At 40.8% G+C, this 16,870-nt stretch overlaps 1 protein-coding gene across 3 annotated transcripts in view; it reads right to left on the bottom strand.

Moving 5' to 3' along the window:
* Window positions 1–16,037, bottom strand: part of fam20b (FAM20B glycosaminoglycan xylosylkinase) — a 44,248-nt gene extending 28,211 nt beyond the window's left edge. The window contains exons 1-5 of one of the 3 annotated variants that reach the window (XM_086282155.1): window positions 15,809–16,036; window positions 14,412–14,762; window positions 10,346–10,593; window positions 10,162–10,248; window positions 9,936–10,045 (exon numbers count right to left, since the gene is read on the bottom strand). In XM_086282155.1, coding sequence (XP_086138281.1) covers window positions 9,936–10,045; window positions 10,162–10,248; window positions 10,346–10,593; window positions 14,412–14,540 — 574 coding nt within the window. In that variant the 5' untranslated portion in view covers window positions 14,541–14,762; window positions 15,809–16,036. Of the gene's footprint in view, window positions 1–9,935; window positions 10,046–10,161; window positions 10,249–10,345; window positions 10,594–14,411; window positions 14,763–15,372; window positions 15,681–15,808 lie in introns of those variants that run through there. The other 2 variants (XM_086282156.1, XM_086282157.1) reach the window with 2 other exon arrangements.
* Window positions 16,038–16,870: the final 833 nt, after the last annotated feature.

Genomic DNA, 16,870 nt, shown 5'->3' with positions numbered 1-16,870 from the left:
TACCTTCCTTCCTTCAAAGCAGTCTTCTCATTCGCCTCTGACCTCAACAAGACAAATCCAGTGAGAATAGTTAATCACTGGATATTTTCTCTAGAGGTTGCTCTGCAAAATTCCCAGTAGATGAGCAGTTTTTTAAACTTTAAAGGTGCTCTCTCCTCCCCATTCATGCTTATTTTGAACTTACATTTACATTTCATTTGCAAGCTTACATGCTTAATTTGAACTTCAGCAGGTGACAATATCTACATGCCCAAATGCAATGAACTGCAGCCATTTATTTATTGTGTGGATGCTTTAAGGCATCCACACTATTGAGTTCCTGTTTCTCTTTATTCTTTAAACTTTATTGTGTGGATGCTTTAAGCATCCACACTATTGAGTTCCTTCTTGGTGTTTCCGTACACTTTTCACCGTGGATCTACTTCCACAATTTTTGTGCTATTTTCACCGTTCAAATTTTAAACTATTCAGCTATTTCTGCTAATGACGGCTATGTCTTTTGGTATTTTTCACTATTATACTTTTTAAAATATTAAGCTTTTTTCCTTTAATTTGAAATGAATGGGAAACTTCTGCAATTCTGCTAAAATTTGCTTGTTTTTGAAACTTAACTACTTCCTCATATTTTCACATAGAGCAACCATTCAAACTTTAAAATGTTCTCAAATTATTGGGCTATTCAGGTATAAATCAGCTTTTTCAAATCTTTTACCGTTTTACTTTTATGCCTCTTAAAGTTTTGAGTTGCAAAATTGTGATTTTTCACAAAATACATGCGTCGTTATGGTTGCTATGCACTTGGCTTCCAGTGTGCCACTGAAGGTTTTGCAGTCTTCTCTTAATGTCCAAACAACTTCTTGCTACTTGCTCAATTTTCACTCAACTTCCACAAATTATACATCAAAACGTAGGTATTTTTGCTGGCTTTCAGAAAATGTCACTATCATTGTTGTGGGATTCATAGAATTTTGGCAAATCTCCTCAGACCAACAGAAAGTCAGAAAACTCTCCATATAAAGTCAATGGAGAGTTTGTTCAAAATCACCGCTTGATTTCTGTAATGAGAGGCATATTCGAATCGTCATATCTCCTTAACGAAGCAAAGTTAAGACATATCTTCAGACACTCCTGACGCTCACAATTCAAGAATTTCTTTCTCACCTATTACCGTTCTGAAATGAGTTGGACTTGTTTGAGGGTAGGAAATTCGTCCGTCGCTCAGATTTCTTCAGATTTCAAACTCTGGAAATGAACCACTTTTTTCTCTCGTCATAACTTTTTGTTGGATTTCCACAGAGACCTGAAAATTTCCATGACTGTTCACCAAAGCCTGCTGTCTCTTACGGTGAAAGAATGATATCGATACTCCAAATAGATTTAGAGTTACAAAGCGTTGTTTGAGGGCAAGTCAAGGCAGTTTTTGCTTCGCTCTACTCAGTTATGGTGCATTAGAAGTCAAATATCTTTAATAATTCATATTTTAATGATAGATTGTCAACACTGGAAGATTCCCCCATCTTTTCTGAACAAAACGGTGTAAGAATGACCGCTCTAGCCCCTACGGTTAGGAAATTATAGTCATTTGTTTGAGGGCAGTCCTCACTATGAGAAATAGACTGCAAAAATCCTGTGTCTCTCTGTGCTGCATGCACCTGTTTTGGCGGGAAAAAGTACACAGCCTCTCTGATTGGTGGATTCAAATTCAGCAGCTCCCAGGCTGACCTAGAAACTTACTTCTCTCTCCCTGTGTGTGTGTGTGTGTGTGTGTGTGTGTGTGTGTGTGTGTGAGAGACACAGAGAGAGAGAGAGAGAGAGAGCGCCTTTTAATGGGATGATCTCATTGTAAGATTCAAATTCAATATATTTAGACTGGTTGACTGAATTGGATCTTGTGTGTGTGTCTCTCTGTGCATGTGTGTTTCCTTATGTGTACATATTTGTGATTGTGTGGCTGTTATAGATTTTTTTTCCTGATTTTTTTCATTTAACAAGTATATTTGAGGGACCCTCAGCATGTTCAGCATTTTTTCAGCTGTCCATTTTGCTTTTCCAATTTTTCTGTTTAAGTTATTACTATTGTGCTAAATCATACTATTTCTGCTGTTTCATAAGATTTGTGCTTAATATACTATTTCTGCTTTTTATAAGATTTGTGCTTAATATAGTATTTCTGCTTTTTATAGGATTTGTGCTTAATGTAGTATTTCTGCTTTTTATAGGATTTGTGCTTAATATAGTATTTCTGCTAAATATAGTATTTATGCTTAATCATACTATTTCTATATATTACTGCCAGGTACCCAGGCAGCCAATCCTCTGTGAGGATTGAGACATTCAAATATACATATCAGGGCCTGCACGGGTTCACAGCCAGCCAATCATATCTGAGGTCTTCCGTTTCCTCTCTCGTCATATCTCAGCGACGGTTGTACAAAGAGCAATGAAAATCGCGGTCAAAGTACACCAAAGTCCGCTGATTCAGCCAGTACAAGAATTATGCTTCTATCCCACCTAGTTTTTGAGTTAGACAACGTTTTGTAACTCCAAAAAACTGCGTTTTTCGCTTCTCACCGCGATCTAATTCTGACTGCTCATCACCCTGTTTTCCAGGCGCTCGCTCTCTTTCCCAGTCATATACTTGTTATACTCGTATAACTATGCATGTGACAAATAAAGAACCTTGAACCAGTGGCGCAGTTGGTAATGACACGGGTCTGCAACACAAAGGTCGTGGGTTCAATTCTACCTTGGTCAACATGTTTTTTCCCTACAAATGAATACACTATCACAGACCAGTAATTCATATTGATCATTTATTACAATTCTGCAAACTTTTATGATTTTACCAGCTTTTCTAATATGGACCTCAGATTCTTGTTAACACTCCATGGCACAAATACTGTTCCCTTTAGGCTCTGTGTATGTGTGTGGGTATCAATATTTCTCCCATTTTAAAGTATTACTCCTCCATAATTGTATTTCTGTTAAATCAAAGTACTTTTACTACATCTTAGTACTTCTGCTCAATCATAGTATTTCTGCTAAATCATAGTATTTTTGCCAAATCATGGTTTTTGTGCCAAATCATAACATTTGTGTTATGTTATAGTATTACTACTAAGTGGAGGAATTTCTGTCATGTTACAGTATATGTGCTGATTACAGTATTTCTGCTAAATCATACTATTTCTACTATATTATATTTTTCTTTCTAAATATAGCATTTCTGGTATATAATTGTATTTCTGCTATGTTATAATATTTGTACTAAACCAGAGTATTTGTGCTGGAACATAGTATTTCTGCAAAATGATAGTATTTCTGCCAAGTGATAGTATTTGTGCTAAAACATAGTATTAATTTAAAAATTACAATATTCATAGTTCATCACAGTGTCACTGGTAAATCACAGTATTTCTGCTATGTTGTACTATTTTTCTAAATCATAGTGTTTCTGTATTTTTGGCTAAATATATTCTTTCTGTTATCTTATACTATTTCTCCTCAATTCTTGTATTTTTGAGAAGTTATCATGTTTCTGGTAAGTTACAATATTTCTGCTATGTTCTGCTATGCTATTGTATTTCTGCCAAGTATTATGTTTCCTCTAAGATATTGCAGTTCTGCTAAGTTATTACATTTTAGCAAAGTTCCTCTGCTTATGCAAAGTTTTTACAATTTCTGCAACTTTTCAGCTTTTTCAGCTAGTTTTTGAAGACAGCTTCAGCTTTAAAGCATCCACACAGCATTTTCGCAGGAAATGCAAATTTTTCTAGTTTACTTTTAAATTGCTAAATGAGGGAGTAAAACAAAAGCCAAACTTGAACCTCAGTGGTAAACCATTATAATCACTTCACCAAGTAGAGGAAATCAGTGCATGGCCTGATGGTCCGTCTGTAAACACATTTTGTTACTGCATCCACAAAATCCAAGTTTAAAGTTATGCCAAACGTGGCGAAAACATACCGTGCCTCCAGAAAGTATTTACAGTAGTTGACTTGTTCCTCATTTTGTCAGTAAGTATTTACAGCCTTTGCCATGACAGTTAAAACTGAGCATAGGTGCAGCCGGTTTCCACTGATCACCTTGTAGATTTTTCCATAACTTAATTCGTCCAAGCCCACCTGTGGTAATAGGTCCGCCTGTGGTAAATTCAGTTGAGTGAAGATCATTTGGAAAGTCACACACCTGTCTAGATAAGGTCTTATAGGTGACAGCGCATGTCAGAGCAAGGAATTGTCTGTAGACCTCCGTGACAGGATAATATCGAGGCGCAGATCTGGGGGACGGTAAAGAAAAAACTCTGCAGCACCAAAGGTCCCAGTGAGCACAATGGCCTCCATCATCCATAAAAGGAAGAAATCCAAAAAACACCACAACTCTCACTTGAGCTGGCCACCAAATAATTTTGAGTAATCAAGGCAGAAGGTTTTAATCAGAGAGGTGACCAAGAACCAGATGCTCATTCATTCATTCATTCATTCATCAGAACTCCAAGATGGCTTTGAGGAAAAAGGAGAACCTTCCAAAAGGACTATAATTTCTGAAACATTCGACCAATCCGGCCTATATGATGGACTGGCCAGACAGAAACCATTCCTCAGTAAAAGGCACATAACCGTCAACTTGAAGTTTACCTTTAGGCACCTGCAGATCTCATAGACCATGTGAAACAAAGTTCTGTAGTCTAATGAAAAAGACTTAGCTCACTGGTTAAGCATCATGTCTGGAAGAAACCAGGCGCCGCTCCTTACCTGGTCAATACCATCTCTACAGTGAAGCATGGTGGTGGTGGCAGCGGATGGCAGGGGTGTTTTTTGGCAGCAGAAATTTAAAAGACCGGTCAGGGTCGAGGGAAAGATTAATGCAGCAATGTATAGAGACATGTTTGATCAAAAACCTGCTCCAGAGCTCTCTGGACCTTGGAGTGGGGAAAAGCTTTATCTTCAAAACAGGACAAAGGCCCAAAGCAGTCAATATAACAAAGGAGTGCTATGAGATCACTCTGTGAACATCCTTGAGTACACAGCCAGAGGAGCAAAAGCTCTGAATACTTTATGTAGAAGTTTGATTTTTGTTTTTTTATTTAATTGATTTTTTTTTAATTAATTTGTAGAATTTCATTATTGAAATACCATTAACATGCCTGGACAACAAAATGTACCTTCAAAATGAAAATAGCAGCAGATAATTTATTAGTAACATCCGTACATCTGCTTTCACAGGTAGGTAAACTGATTTTTGTGGCTTAAATGTGTTGAGTTCCCAGTTTACTAAACATTTTTAAGGCGTGTCTGGCTTTGCGTCTAATTTATCGATCATCGCTGCTGGTTCTCATCTTCCAATTAGAAAAGGACAGTAACAAATTTGATCTGATTTCATGTGACTATGTGGCATGCATATATATATATATATATATATATATATATATATATATATATATATATATATATATATATATATATATATATACACACATACACACACACACGCAAGGTGAGTGAGAATGAGAGCAAAAGTGATTTACAGAGTAAAAACTGAAATCAGAATGAAAAAGAAAGTGGACAAATGAGTCAAATAAAGGAAAGTTATTCATTCAATAACACCACATTTAGCAGTGGACAATCTGGCCAAAAGATTATATTAAAATCTTTTGCGGTACAATTGCAGCTGACAGATTTAGCCCACTACATGATTAAGTCGTGCAAAAAGCTGTATGTGTGTGAAGCCTAACATGTCATCTTAAAGCTAAATGTCAAATTAGTACATTTCTGCATTGTGTTGTGATTTTATCTGAACAAATTCCGCCCAGAAGTGATCATTCGTATCTTCACCACATTTACAGCAGCAAAGTCACTTTATCAAACTGCTGGTTTAAAATCGACCCCCCACACACACACACACACATACACACACACACACACACACACACACACACACACACACACACACACACACACACACACAAACAAACAAAAAAACCCAAACCAAAACATTCATGACATATCACTCAGCTATGTCAAAAAAGGATCATGGTTACACATCGTCATCATTTTTTCCTATCCTCCCTGCCTGTGGCTAATGTGGGTAACACTATTAGCAAGGGTGGGCTGGATCTATTTCAGTCTCTCACTAGTTTACAAGAATATGGCAAATTTTTATAAATACAGATGCGATACAGAGAGCTTTCATTTTTGCTTTTTCACGACAACATTTATCTGACAAGTGTGCTCTGTTTGTGTAGAACGTGATAAGATCACATTTCCACATGCTGAAATCTGCTGACAGGGGGTTTGATAAAAAGCTATAACTTTTTCCTTCCAAAGATACGCCTGACTCTTCACCCGTGTTCACTCATTTAGTTTCAGATCACCCACTTATATACCTATATGCTGTTTTAAGTGCATGTGTTCCCACTGAAAAGCATTGGTATATACAATATCGTCCAAAAAGTCTTGATCCAACATCACTTCTTTACATTTTCTTAGGAAAATTGAAAATATGCCCCATTTTATATTGAAATATGTGCAGACAAATGGAAATAGAGTACACAAGGCAAAAACAGAATTTGTATAGTTTCTAATGAGATTCAAAGTCAACACTCGGTATGACCAAGTACACAGCAAAGCCTGAAGCAAACGCCCCATTAGACAAGAAAAAGACTACTTAAAGACTGGTTTTAAGTAGAAGTACTGTTTTACCTCTCTTCTGACCACCTCCAAATTGAATTAAAAAAAAAAAAAAAAAGTCATTACAGTAATGTACTGGACGTGTAGTTTGCCCCCCTCCCCACCTCATAAGAATGACTTCCTGACAGCCACCCTTCCACTGAGACCATTTCTAATGTGGTTTCACTAGATGAATCAAGTTTCTTGACGTTTACATCCTGTTCATCTACTTTATATAGGTTTTTAGGCCTGTCGCTCCCCCCCCCCTCCACTTGTCCAGTTTCCTTAGTTTTATTTTAAGAACACACTGCATACCATGCTGAGATATACCAAGCTAATAGGTCTTCAGAAATTCAAGGAAAAAAAACAACAACAAAGAGTTTAGATCACTTTAAAAACATTACAAGAAAGCCTAGTACTGTATAGCGCATGACAAGTACCCGGATTTTGTACTTGTAACAGCCAATAAAGATAAACAGGCTGTTCACTGACCTTGAATGATCACCACTGTGTGTACATAGCAGTAAGACCATGAAAATATTTAAAGTAGGAGTGGAAGTCATTGTCAGTACTAACAGAGTCAGTGGATGACTCTTTTGTAGACCGATCTGGAAGTTTGTATCAGTATGATTACCTTGACAAAAAGCCAAAGGGGGGTTTCCATAAGTCGTTGGAATGGAACACAAATTAAGCTTAACAGAAAATTAAAATGGCATTGTACTGACACATTCTGTTCAGCAACAGTATTTTCACTGACACCACTTTTATGATATTTAAACAGTAAATGCAAATTGCCAAAAAAGTAAAAGCCTAGCATTAGGAGCTGAGAATCAAATATAAACTTAATAATAAACATTAACATTCCACTAAGTGTCTTCAACTCAGATGGCTGATCATTCTATTTTGAATGATCAGTGGAAAATTCATATAAATAAGTTTGCTACATGGAGGGAAGATTTAGAATTGGTAAGATTGGAAAATAGCTTACGTTATAAAAAAAAAAAAAAAAAAAATAGTGCTGTCAGTGTTAATCTCGTTAAAATTACGTTAATGCCATAACCGCACTAAAGCGGGAAATCTCCGTTAGCGAGTTATCGCGGATTGCTCCGTGTGTGGGGCTGCACGGCGTCGACACGTTAGCGTGGTTAGCTCGTTAACGCGTTGGCGCCGTCGAGCCCCGCACATGCAGCGATCCGCAATAACTCGCTAACGGTAAATGTAATTGTGTCCAGGTGCACAAAATCTGCACATCCTTCCAAAAATGTTGGGAAGGTTGTAATGAGGAAGAAACATTTCTAAACGTTTGCTGGATCTAAAATCTTAGCTGTTTGGTTTATACTCAGAAAAAAAAAAATATATAGTAAGAGTGAAAAGTTACTGGTGGCCTGCTAAATGCAAAAAGAATTACAGCAATGCTACAAAAGAAAACAAATAGACCAAGAAGTATTCAAAGGGCAAAACAAAATACAATCAAACCTGCCACGAGAAAAAAATGTATGTATGTTCTTAAGGTAAGCTAGAAATCTCTGGGCATGTATCGGTGACATTTATGGATTTTAGCAAAAATACCGACTTATCTGAAGAGGATACTGAAAACTGTCTGTGAACGCAAGACTGATGTATGAGTAAGGGCAGAAGAGGGAAGAGTTTATTTTTTTAATCGGTTGTTTATGCAAGTCTTGTTCTTCTGTTTGTGGTTGTAGAAAATGAACATTCGATAAAGACATCCATCCATCTGCTTCTGCTTATCCTTTTCAGGGTCGCGGGGGGCACTGGAGCCTATCCCAGCTGTCATAGGGCGAGAGGCGGGGTACACCCTGGACAGGTCGCCTGTCTGTCGCAGGGCTAACACACAGACCGACAACCAGTCGCACTCACATTCACTCCCGCATTCACACCTATGCACAATTTAGATTCATCAATTAACCTATCCCCACTAACTGCATGTCTTTGGACTGTGGGAGGAAGATGGAGTACCCAGGGAGAACCCACGCAAACACGGGGAGAACATGTAAAAACTCCACACAGAAAGACCCCAGCCTGATGATGGAATGATGGGCGGCAACAGTGCTGCCCTCAAAGTCATTGTTAGGAAAAAAGACGAACATCAGGCTAAATACATTCTACGAAAGTCAACATTCATGAGTGGGGTATTTATTTACTGCATTTTATGAATAGAGTGAAATCAGAGCCGTCCATATTATTATTACTGTGCTGCTGGAGCCTTCTGTAACATTTTTAATGCAGTAATTTGAGATAAAAATAAATAAAATCCTTTGTATATTGTGCCAAATTAGAACACTTCACGCTAGTTTATATTGTAAGACCTTGAAATAAAACAGAGAAAACCCCAACATTCAGATGACCCTCTTTAAGCAAGCACTGGGTGACAGTGGGAAAGAATTCCCTTTTAACAGGAAGAAACCTCCAGCAGAACCAGGCTCATGGTTAGTAATAACTAATAATTAAATGCAAAAAAGGTGCATAAACACATAGAGTTAAAAGAGGTTGAGTGAAGAAGAAATACTCAGTGCATCATGGGAAGCCCCCCTGCAGCCAAGCCTATTGCAGTGTAACTAGGAGAGTATTCAGGGTCACCTGATCCAGCCCTAACTCTATGCTTTAGCAAAAGGAAAAGTCTTAAGATAAGATTAATCTTACGCAGAGAGGATGTCTCGTTTCCCAAATCTAAAATGGGACCTGCTTCTACAGAAGAATAGCCCAAAAACTCAAGGCTCTGCCTCCCATTCTAGTTTTAAATACCCTAGGAACGACATGTAAACCAGCAGCCAGAGAGTGAAGTGTTCTATTGGCGTGGGGCGGTCTTTACTTTAAGATGGGGCCTGATCATCTCCGTTTACATCAAGACCTTATATGTCCAATGTGTCACTTCTTGTACACTGTATACGTGTCAAACGGAGAGGAGGTGGCAGCTTGATGACATCAAAACACAATGGAGAAATAGAGCAAACAGTGTTCCAGTTTTTCTGGTTCTGGTCTTGTTTAAAGAAGATGAAGACACACACACACACACACGCACGCACGCACGCACACACATGTTACAGGTTTTATTGGTAGGGAAAATTCCGAAGTAGAAAAGTTAGTGCACCACTCTTTATTTAATGTCACTGCTTTTATAATTTATCAGAAAAGTAGACCATCTGTGATATGAAACTTTCAGCTGTCCACCCTTCAACCACATTTCCTGTCTGCTATGTCAATGATTCGGTTTTCTGAAAGAAGACACAGTAGGTCACAGATACTCACCCTGCATGAGAAAAGTGCTGAGAAGTTGGTCTGTGGCCACAGGTTTGATCTCAGTTCGCAGATTGACGTATCGGCCAACCACCAAAGGTGCTCTCCTGAAACCAAGGATCCTGCATAGAGGACGAAGATTACAAAACAGGACTGAAGATTATGACACTCTCGACAGACCACAGAATGTTTAAAAAAAAAAAAATGACAAAGAACTCAAATAACCATGATTACAAACCTGTCCAGGTGAAAAGCAGCTACCTCCGCATTGTGTCTGTCATAGCCTGCGTATGGCTCTCCTTCGACCACATAGTCTCTGTTGTACCTGAGCGAGGGTGGAAATAAAAATAAAATAAATAATAAAACAAAAGTAAGAAGAATAAATCAATCTGTGACAGAATTTTTTTTTAATTAAGCCTGACCTCTTGGGTTTGAAGACCACTTTCTGTCCTCCGTCTAGCACCAGCAAGGCTTTGAGCTGTGTGCCCTTATAGCCCACATCTGCCCGCTCTATCCTGGCAGAGCTCAGGGAAGTAAGCACAGCAGCCAGCTCTGGAGTCTCTTCGGGGTACACCTCTCTGGGGCCCACCCATTGGCTTGCTATCTCCCATGAAGACTGGAGGGTGTTGGTAAGGCGAGCGCCCCGAGACAGTGAAAGACCAGCTTCCATCTTTGAGGGATGAGTAATAATAACACATTGCATGAGATAACATAAGATAAGATTTTAAATAATGAAACTTAGTTTATTAATACTTAAACAAGACCAGCATATTTTAAATGCTTTATAACACTGTTGGCTATGACTGTGCATCCAGTTAGTGATCCCAATGAAAGCACATTTTTTAATGTAAAAGTCAAAAGTTCCCATCCACTCATCATGGGCATGAGTGACACAATTATTTAAGTCTTTTAATGATTTCTTTGAGCTGTTCTTTTTCCAGAATTGTTTATTTCGGAATTTCTCTAATCCAAATAGGATTAAAAGTATACAGACAGACATATATATACTCAAATATATACATACACCTTGGCTAATATTTCGTTAAATGTCCCTTAGAAACTTGCACGTCAACCAGAGGCTTTTAGTAACCATCAAAAAGTTTTAAGCTAACTCTTCTTGGTAGAGTTTTCATTTTATCAGGTTGGACCCGTCCACAAATTTTCAACAGGGATGAGGTAGGGATTTTGTGAAGGCCATTCCAGAAGTGTGTTCCGGAAGTTTCCAGTTCATGGCAGGCTTCCTGGGTTGTTGTTGAACATCCTCACCGATTTCCTTTCGTGCGAAGGTGACAGTTCGGGTCTTCTTTCAGATGATGGCAAAGTGGTAATACACCTGAATAACCTCTAGTTGCACATCCACCTGCAGTTGATGATCATGGAATCTCCAGAAGACCTTCCCAACTTCACAAATCCTCAATTCTTCTTCTGAGTTCCTCAGACTTTTCCAGTGTTCTGACTAGGGATGGGTATCGTTTAGGTTTTATCCGATACCGGTGCCAAACCGGTACTTTTGAAACGGTGCCGGTGCTTAAACGGTGCTCAAACCGGTGCTTAAAGAATGGAGAACACAAAATTGGTCCAAAACCCTCCCATGCTCAGCTGTTTTTTTGTAAAAAGATAACAATGTTAGCCTTTTCTGCAGCTATGGGGCATATATGGTATCACTCTTGGCTGGAAGCAGTGCTTAAACAATGGAAAAAACACAAACTTTGTCCAAAAACCTCTCATGTTTAACTGTTTTCCAACTTTTTCTTTGGTCATTTTAGCCTTTTTGGCCAGGGTGAAGGGAGTATCTGCCATCAAACAAGAGGACAGCTGCATGTAGCTATGATGATGTTTGCTAGTTCACCTTACGTGCATTAATGTAATAACGTGGTTAGCCTACTCAACGTAAATTACACACGAACAACATTAAGCTACTCACGCAGAGAAGAACGGCTGCTGCTGCCATCATCCGTCATCATTTCTGCTACACTAGCAGGGCTAGGGGCCAGGACTCTATTCTTCGGGTTTTTGGGAGATGTTGCTCCAGGTCCGATAACAGGCAACCCACCCGCAGTAGATGTGCACGGTGTGAGGTCTCGCAGCAAGCTATCAAATACGGCGCATTTCTCGGCTTTTAAAAAAAACGCTATGCGTCGCCAGGTGTTTCATCAGATTTGAGGTGTTACCTCCTTTGACAGTATCACAGTATCAGCTTAAAGCACTTGTTGCAGGCTGCTGAGTTTGCATATTTTGCTGTGAAGTACAGCCAGACTTTTGACCGCTTCGCCTTGGGCATTTTTAATCTGTAGCTCTGCTCTAAAAGAACGTACGTACCTGGACCCGCCTACTATCCTCGGAAACGTAAAATGATTGGCTAGAATCTAAAGTGTATCACAGCTCAGGAAAAAAAAAGCACCGAAATAAAGCACCGAAATGTGCGCTGCTTTTCGGTCTGGTTACTACCGTTTATGTCAGAACCGGTGCCATGATGGCACCAGACACCGGTACCCATCCCTAGTTCTGACTATTAGTCAATTCAATGAGTGCTGTCAAAAAAATCCTTTTTATGATGGCAAAGAGAAACTACCAGTCTATAGGCCTTGGCCTTGTCAAGTTAAAAGACACCGTAGAACCAGCTAATTAATTATTTAAGTGAATGTATATACACATTTCAGCATGTACAGTGGGGCAAAAAAGTATTTAGTCAGCCACCGATTGTGCAAGTCCCCCCACTTAAAATGATGACAGAGGTCAGTAATTTGCACCAGAGGTACACTTCAACTGTGAGAGACAGAATGTGAAAAAAAAAATCCATGAATTCACATGGTAGGATTTGTAAAGAATTTATTCGTAAATTAGGGTGGAAAATAAGTATTTGGTCACCTCAAACAAGGAAAATCTCTGGCTCTCACAGACCTGTAACATCTTCTGTAAGAAGCTTTTCTGTCCCCCACTCGTTACCTGTATGAATGGCACCTGTTTGAACTCATCATCTGTATAAAAGACACCTGTCCACAGCCTCAAACAGTCAGACTCCAAACTCCTCCATGGCCAAGACCAAAGAGCTTTCGAAGGACACCAGGAAAAGTATTGTAGACCTGCACCAGACTGGGAAGAGTGAATCTACAATAGGCAAGCAGCTTGGTGTGAAAAAATCAACTGTGGGAGCAATCATCAGAAAATGGAAGACATACAAGACCACTGATAATCTCCCTCGATCTGGGGCTCCACGCAAGATCTCATCCCGTGGGGTCAAAATGATCATGAGAACGGTGAGCAAAGATCCCAGAACCACACGGGGGGACCTGGTGAATGACCTGCAGAGAGCTGGGACCAAAGTAACAAAGGTCACCATCAGTAACACACTACAACGGCAGGGAATCAAATCCCGCAGTGCCAGACGTGTTCCGCTGCTGAAGCCAGTGCATGTCCAGGCCCGTCTGAAGTTTGCCAGAGAGCACATGGATGATACAGCAGAGGATTGGGAGAATGTCATGTGGTCAGATGAAACCAAAGTAGAACTTTTTGGTATAAACTCAACTCGTCGTGTTTGGAGGAAGAAGAATACTGAGTTGCATCCCAAGAACACCATACCTACTGTGAAGCATGGGGGTGGAAACATCATGCTATGGGGCTGTTTTTCTGCCAAGGGGACAGGACGACTGATCCGTGTTAAGGACAGAATGAATGGGGCCATGTATCGTGAGATTTTGAGCCAAAACCTCCTTCCATCAGTGAGAACTTTGAAGATGAAACGAGGCTGGGTCTTCCAACATGACAATGATCCAAAACACACCGCCCGGGCAACAAAGGAGTGGCTCCGTAAGAAGCATTTGAAAGTCCTGGAGTGGCCTAGCCAGTCTCCAGACCTCAACCCCATAGAAAATCTGTGGCGGGAGTTGAAAGTCTGTGTTGCTCGGCGACAGCCCCAAAACATCACTGCTCTCGAGAAGATCTGCATGGAGGAATGGGCCAAAATACCAGCTACTGTGTGTGCAAACCTGGTAAAGACCTATAGTAAACGTTTGACCTCTCTTATTGCCAACAAAGGTTATGTTACAAAGTATTGAGTTGTATTTTTGTTATTGACCAAATACTTATTTTCCACCCTGATTTATGAATAAATTCTTTACAAATCCTACCATGTGGATTCATGGATTTTTTTTTCACATTCTGTCTCTCACAGTTGAAGTGTACCTCTGGTGCAAATTACTGACCTCTGTCATCATTTTAGGTGGGGGAACTTGCACAATCGGTGGCTGACTAAATACTTTTTTGCCCCACTGTATGTATGCTTTCGACCTTGTGTGTGGATTTGAGCATCCAGTTCCTTTTTAAAGTCATTAAAGACGTATGGTAAACAATCACTCCATCCTGTAAAAACAACCGCTCCAAGAAAGTAGTAATATTAAAAAAATGTAAATTACCATAGCATTCATGTCTATGGTGAGTGGAAACTTCTGATCGCAACTTTAACATGAAACAGCCCACTTGCATCCTGACCTTGCGAAACGCTCTGAGGTCCCGCCGGCTAGCTGCAGTTCCTTCACCTCCATCCAGCAGGAAGATCTTGGCCAGGCCCAGCAGGAGGAGCACGGCACACAGCACCACCATGCGCTGTTTGAGCTTCATTTCCACACTGACTGGCCCTGACCTCCTCCTTGCCTGTAGTTGTGCGTCTCCCCCACAGCGAACACCCCTCACCCTTGATGCATGGCCCCTGCAGCTCAGTCACCTTCCTGCCTGCCTGCACTGTAAGACCAACTTGTCTGAAGGACGGGAGCTTTTCTGCCTTTTCCCTGGAGCTGCAGTCTAAGCAAACAGGCAGTCACCAGCAGGGAGACAGCAGGAGAACTAGGAGAGGGAGAGATGAAAGATGTACTGTCAATAATATGTGAAGAGAAAACTGATTGATTCGCTGCCTCTCTGGCTCGGTTCCCCCCAGGGCAGAGGATGACCCAGTACTGCAGCACAGTTGAAACCTGTCCAGAATGTGCAACTACATCACGATGGCAGAGTCTGGTCTGTGGAAATGTGTGCGTACATTCAAAAGTAAGCTTTGTGCCAGCAGCAAAGCTTACTTACTGTAGCTGCTGTTGCCAGCTGGGCTTTATTAAAGGTGAGGGACCAACGTTTACAACAAGGTGGTTCACATCCCTTCCTCTCCTGCACGAGGATGAGGGGATAGGGTGGTGGCGGGGTGTTGTTGTTATTGAACCTGCCTTTTCTCACTTAAGAAATGATGGACATGTCGTCCTGCTGTGGTGCAGAGGGGGTCCACTCCTGCTGCTGCTGGTGGTTGACACATTAAAGTGGCTCTGCCTTTAACGCAGAGAAGAGTTTCCTGAACCACAGTGATGTTCATCTAATCCTAAACCTTTATCTTCAGCTACACACAAACGAGGCGTTACGGATCACAGCAGTTAAATTATCCAGCTGCCACGTTCACCTGCCCGTCACTTACCTGCCTCTGTTGCTCTCGTTGTGGCTGCCGAGCCGAAGTTAATGTTACCAGGCTGTGACATAATGACAACAAACCGGCCACGAACGAGCTACATTAAAAAACACCGGCTAATAAGCTCTATCGACACGGGTTTGGCCACGCAGGCATCGGCGTCTCCCATACAATTGCTCTTTCATGCAGCCACCGAGGAAACGGCTGGCGAGCACTGCCCGCATAAAAAACACCTAAAATACCAGAAAGGCACTTTTCTACCGGAGACTGCCCCCGTTATTCATTTCTGCCAGGTCACCACGGGCTCGTTCACATCCGTGACAACACAGCTAGTCGTTTAGCAAACCGCTGTACACCTTGCTGTGCGTGTTAGCTAAAGCAGCCCGCTAGTAGCACACAGTACGTCGTCTGTTGTGTTTACTGGGCACAGACCGAGCAGACTTACCTTATGCTCATACGCCGTTCACTGTAGATTACGTATCACACAGCTGTCCTTTCAGTCTTTCAAAACGAAAGTTGGTGTTAGTAAATTGGCTAGGTGCTAGAAGTCGCGGTGATTTCTCTCTTTTTTTTTTTAACCCCCCTCGGAAGCTCCCTTTCCTCCGCCCTTTTCTTCGATTCCTTCTGTGCCCTGCCGTGTCCACTTCCGAAACACTTCCTCCGTCTGCATGACAGCCAGGTAGCCACCAGGCGGCAGTGTTGCCCTGTAGGGCCCGCCCCCAGAAACTGAAACACCGTGTGTGTGCATGGGTGTTGCATATGCATAAGTAAAATGCAGATTGGCTCCTTGTATATTATTAATAACGGATAAAGATTTGTGTGGGATCAAACCTATGAGTGGAACACGACCTTTTGCTGACTTCTGAAGTGGGAGATCACACAAAAGGTTTGGGAACCACTAAAAGAAAGTCCCCAAACCTTTTTTTTTGGAGATGTGAACTAATGTTATTATAGATTGACACCATTCTTAAAAGCTATAGGGGGCATTTGTCAGGGGACCGAGTTAAGATTTTGAGAACAGTTTGGGGTCCGTATTTCAATTAGAAACTGATGAGGAAAATAGATTTGGCAGGGTACTGACAACAGCCTGCCTTTGCTTTGATGAAAATCTGAAGAAAAATATCTGTTATACAGCCATTAAAAGCTCATAGGTTTAGTGACTCCTGGTCACCTCTCCCCCCCCTTGAGCAGGTGCTTTTGTTTGACTCGCTCTCATTCTCATTTTCCATCTTGGAAAATACCTCCCTCGTGTTACTGACGGCAACATTTCTCTATATCTCTTGCATGTGTGATAAACAGGAAGACGTACGAACAGTCGCAGGTATTCAGATACCTAAAATCACAAGCAATAATGGAAAACAAATATAAAACTTCATGAAAGTAGCTGAGTCAAGCCTTTTGGCACAACTTCAGCCTGCTTGCAAGGTGCAAGGGGGAGAGGCGAAACTCTCAAGGAGCCAAAACTCAACGGCAACATCCTGGATGAAGACCACAGACAAATGTGTTG

Source organism: Aulonocara sp. 'chitande type north' Nkhata Bay, linkage group LG23 (genome assembly GCF_057382095.1).
Source record: "Aulonocara sp. 'chitande type north' Nkhata Bay isolate Kocher_YH1m ecotype deep benthic linkage group LG23, A_spYH_male_GT1.1, whole genome shotgun sequence".
Classification (NCBI taxonomy): Eukaryota; Metazoa; Chordata; class Actinopteri; order Cichliformes; family Cichlidae; genus Aulonocara; species Aulonocara sp. 'chitande type north' Nkhata Bay.
Note: the sequence above shows the minus strand (reverse complement) of the source record. Positions and strands in the feature narration are given on the sequence as shown.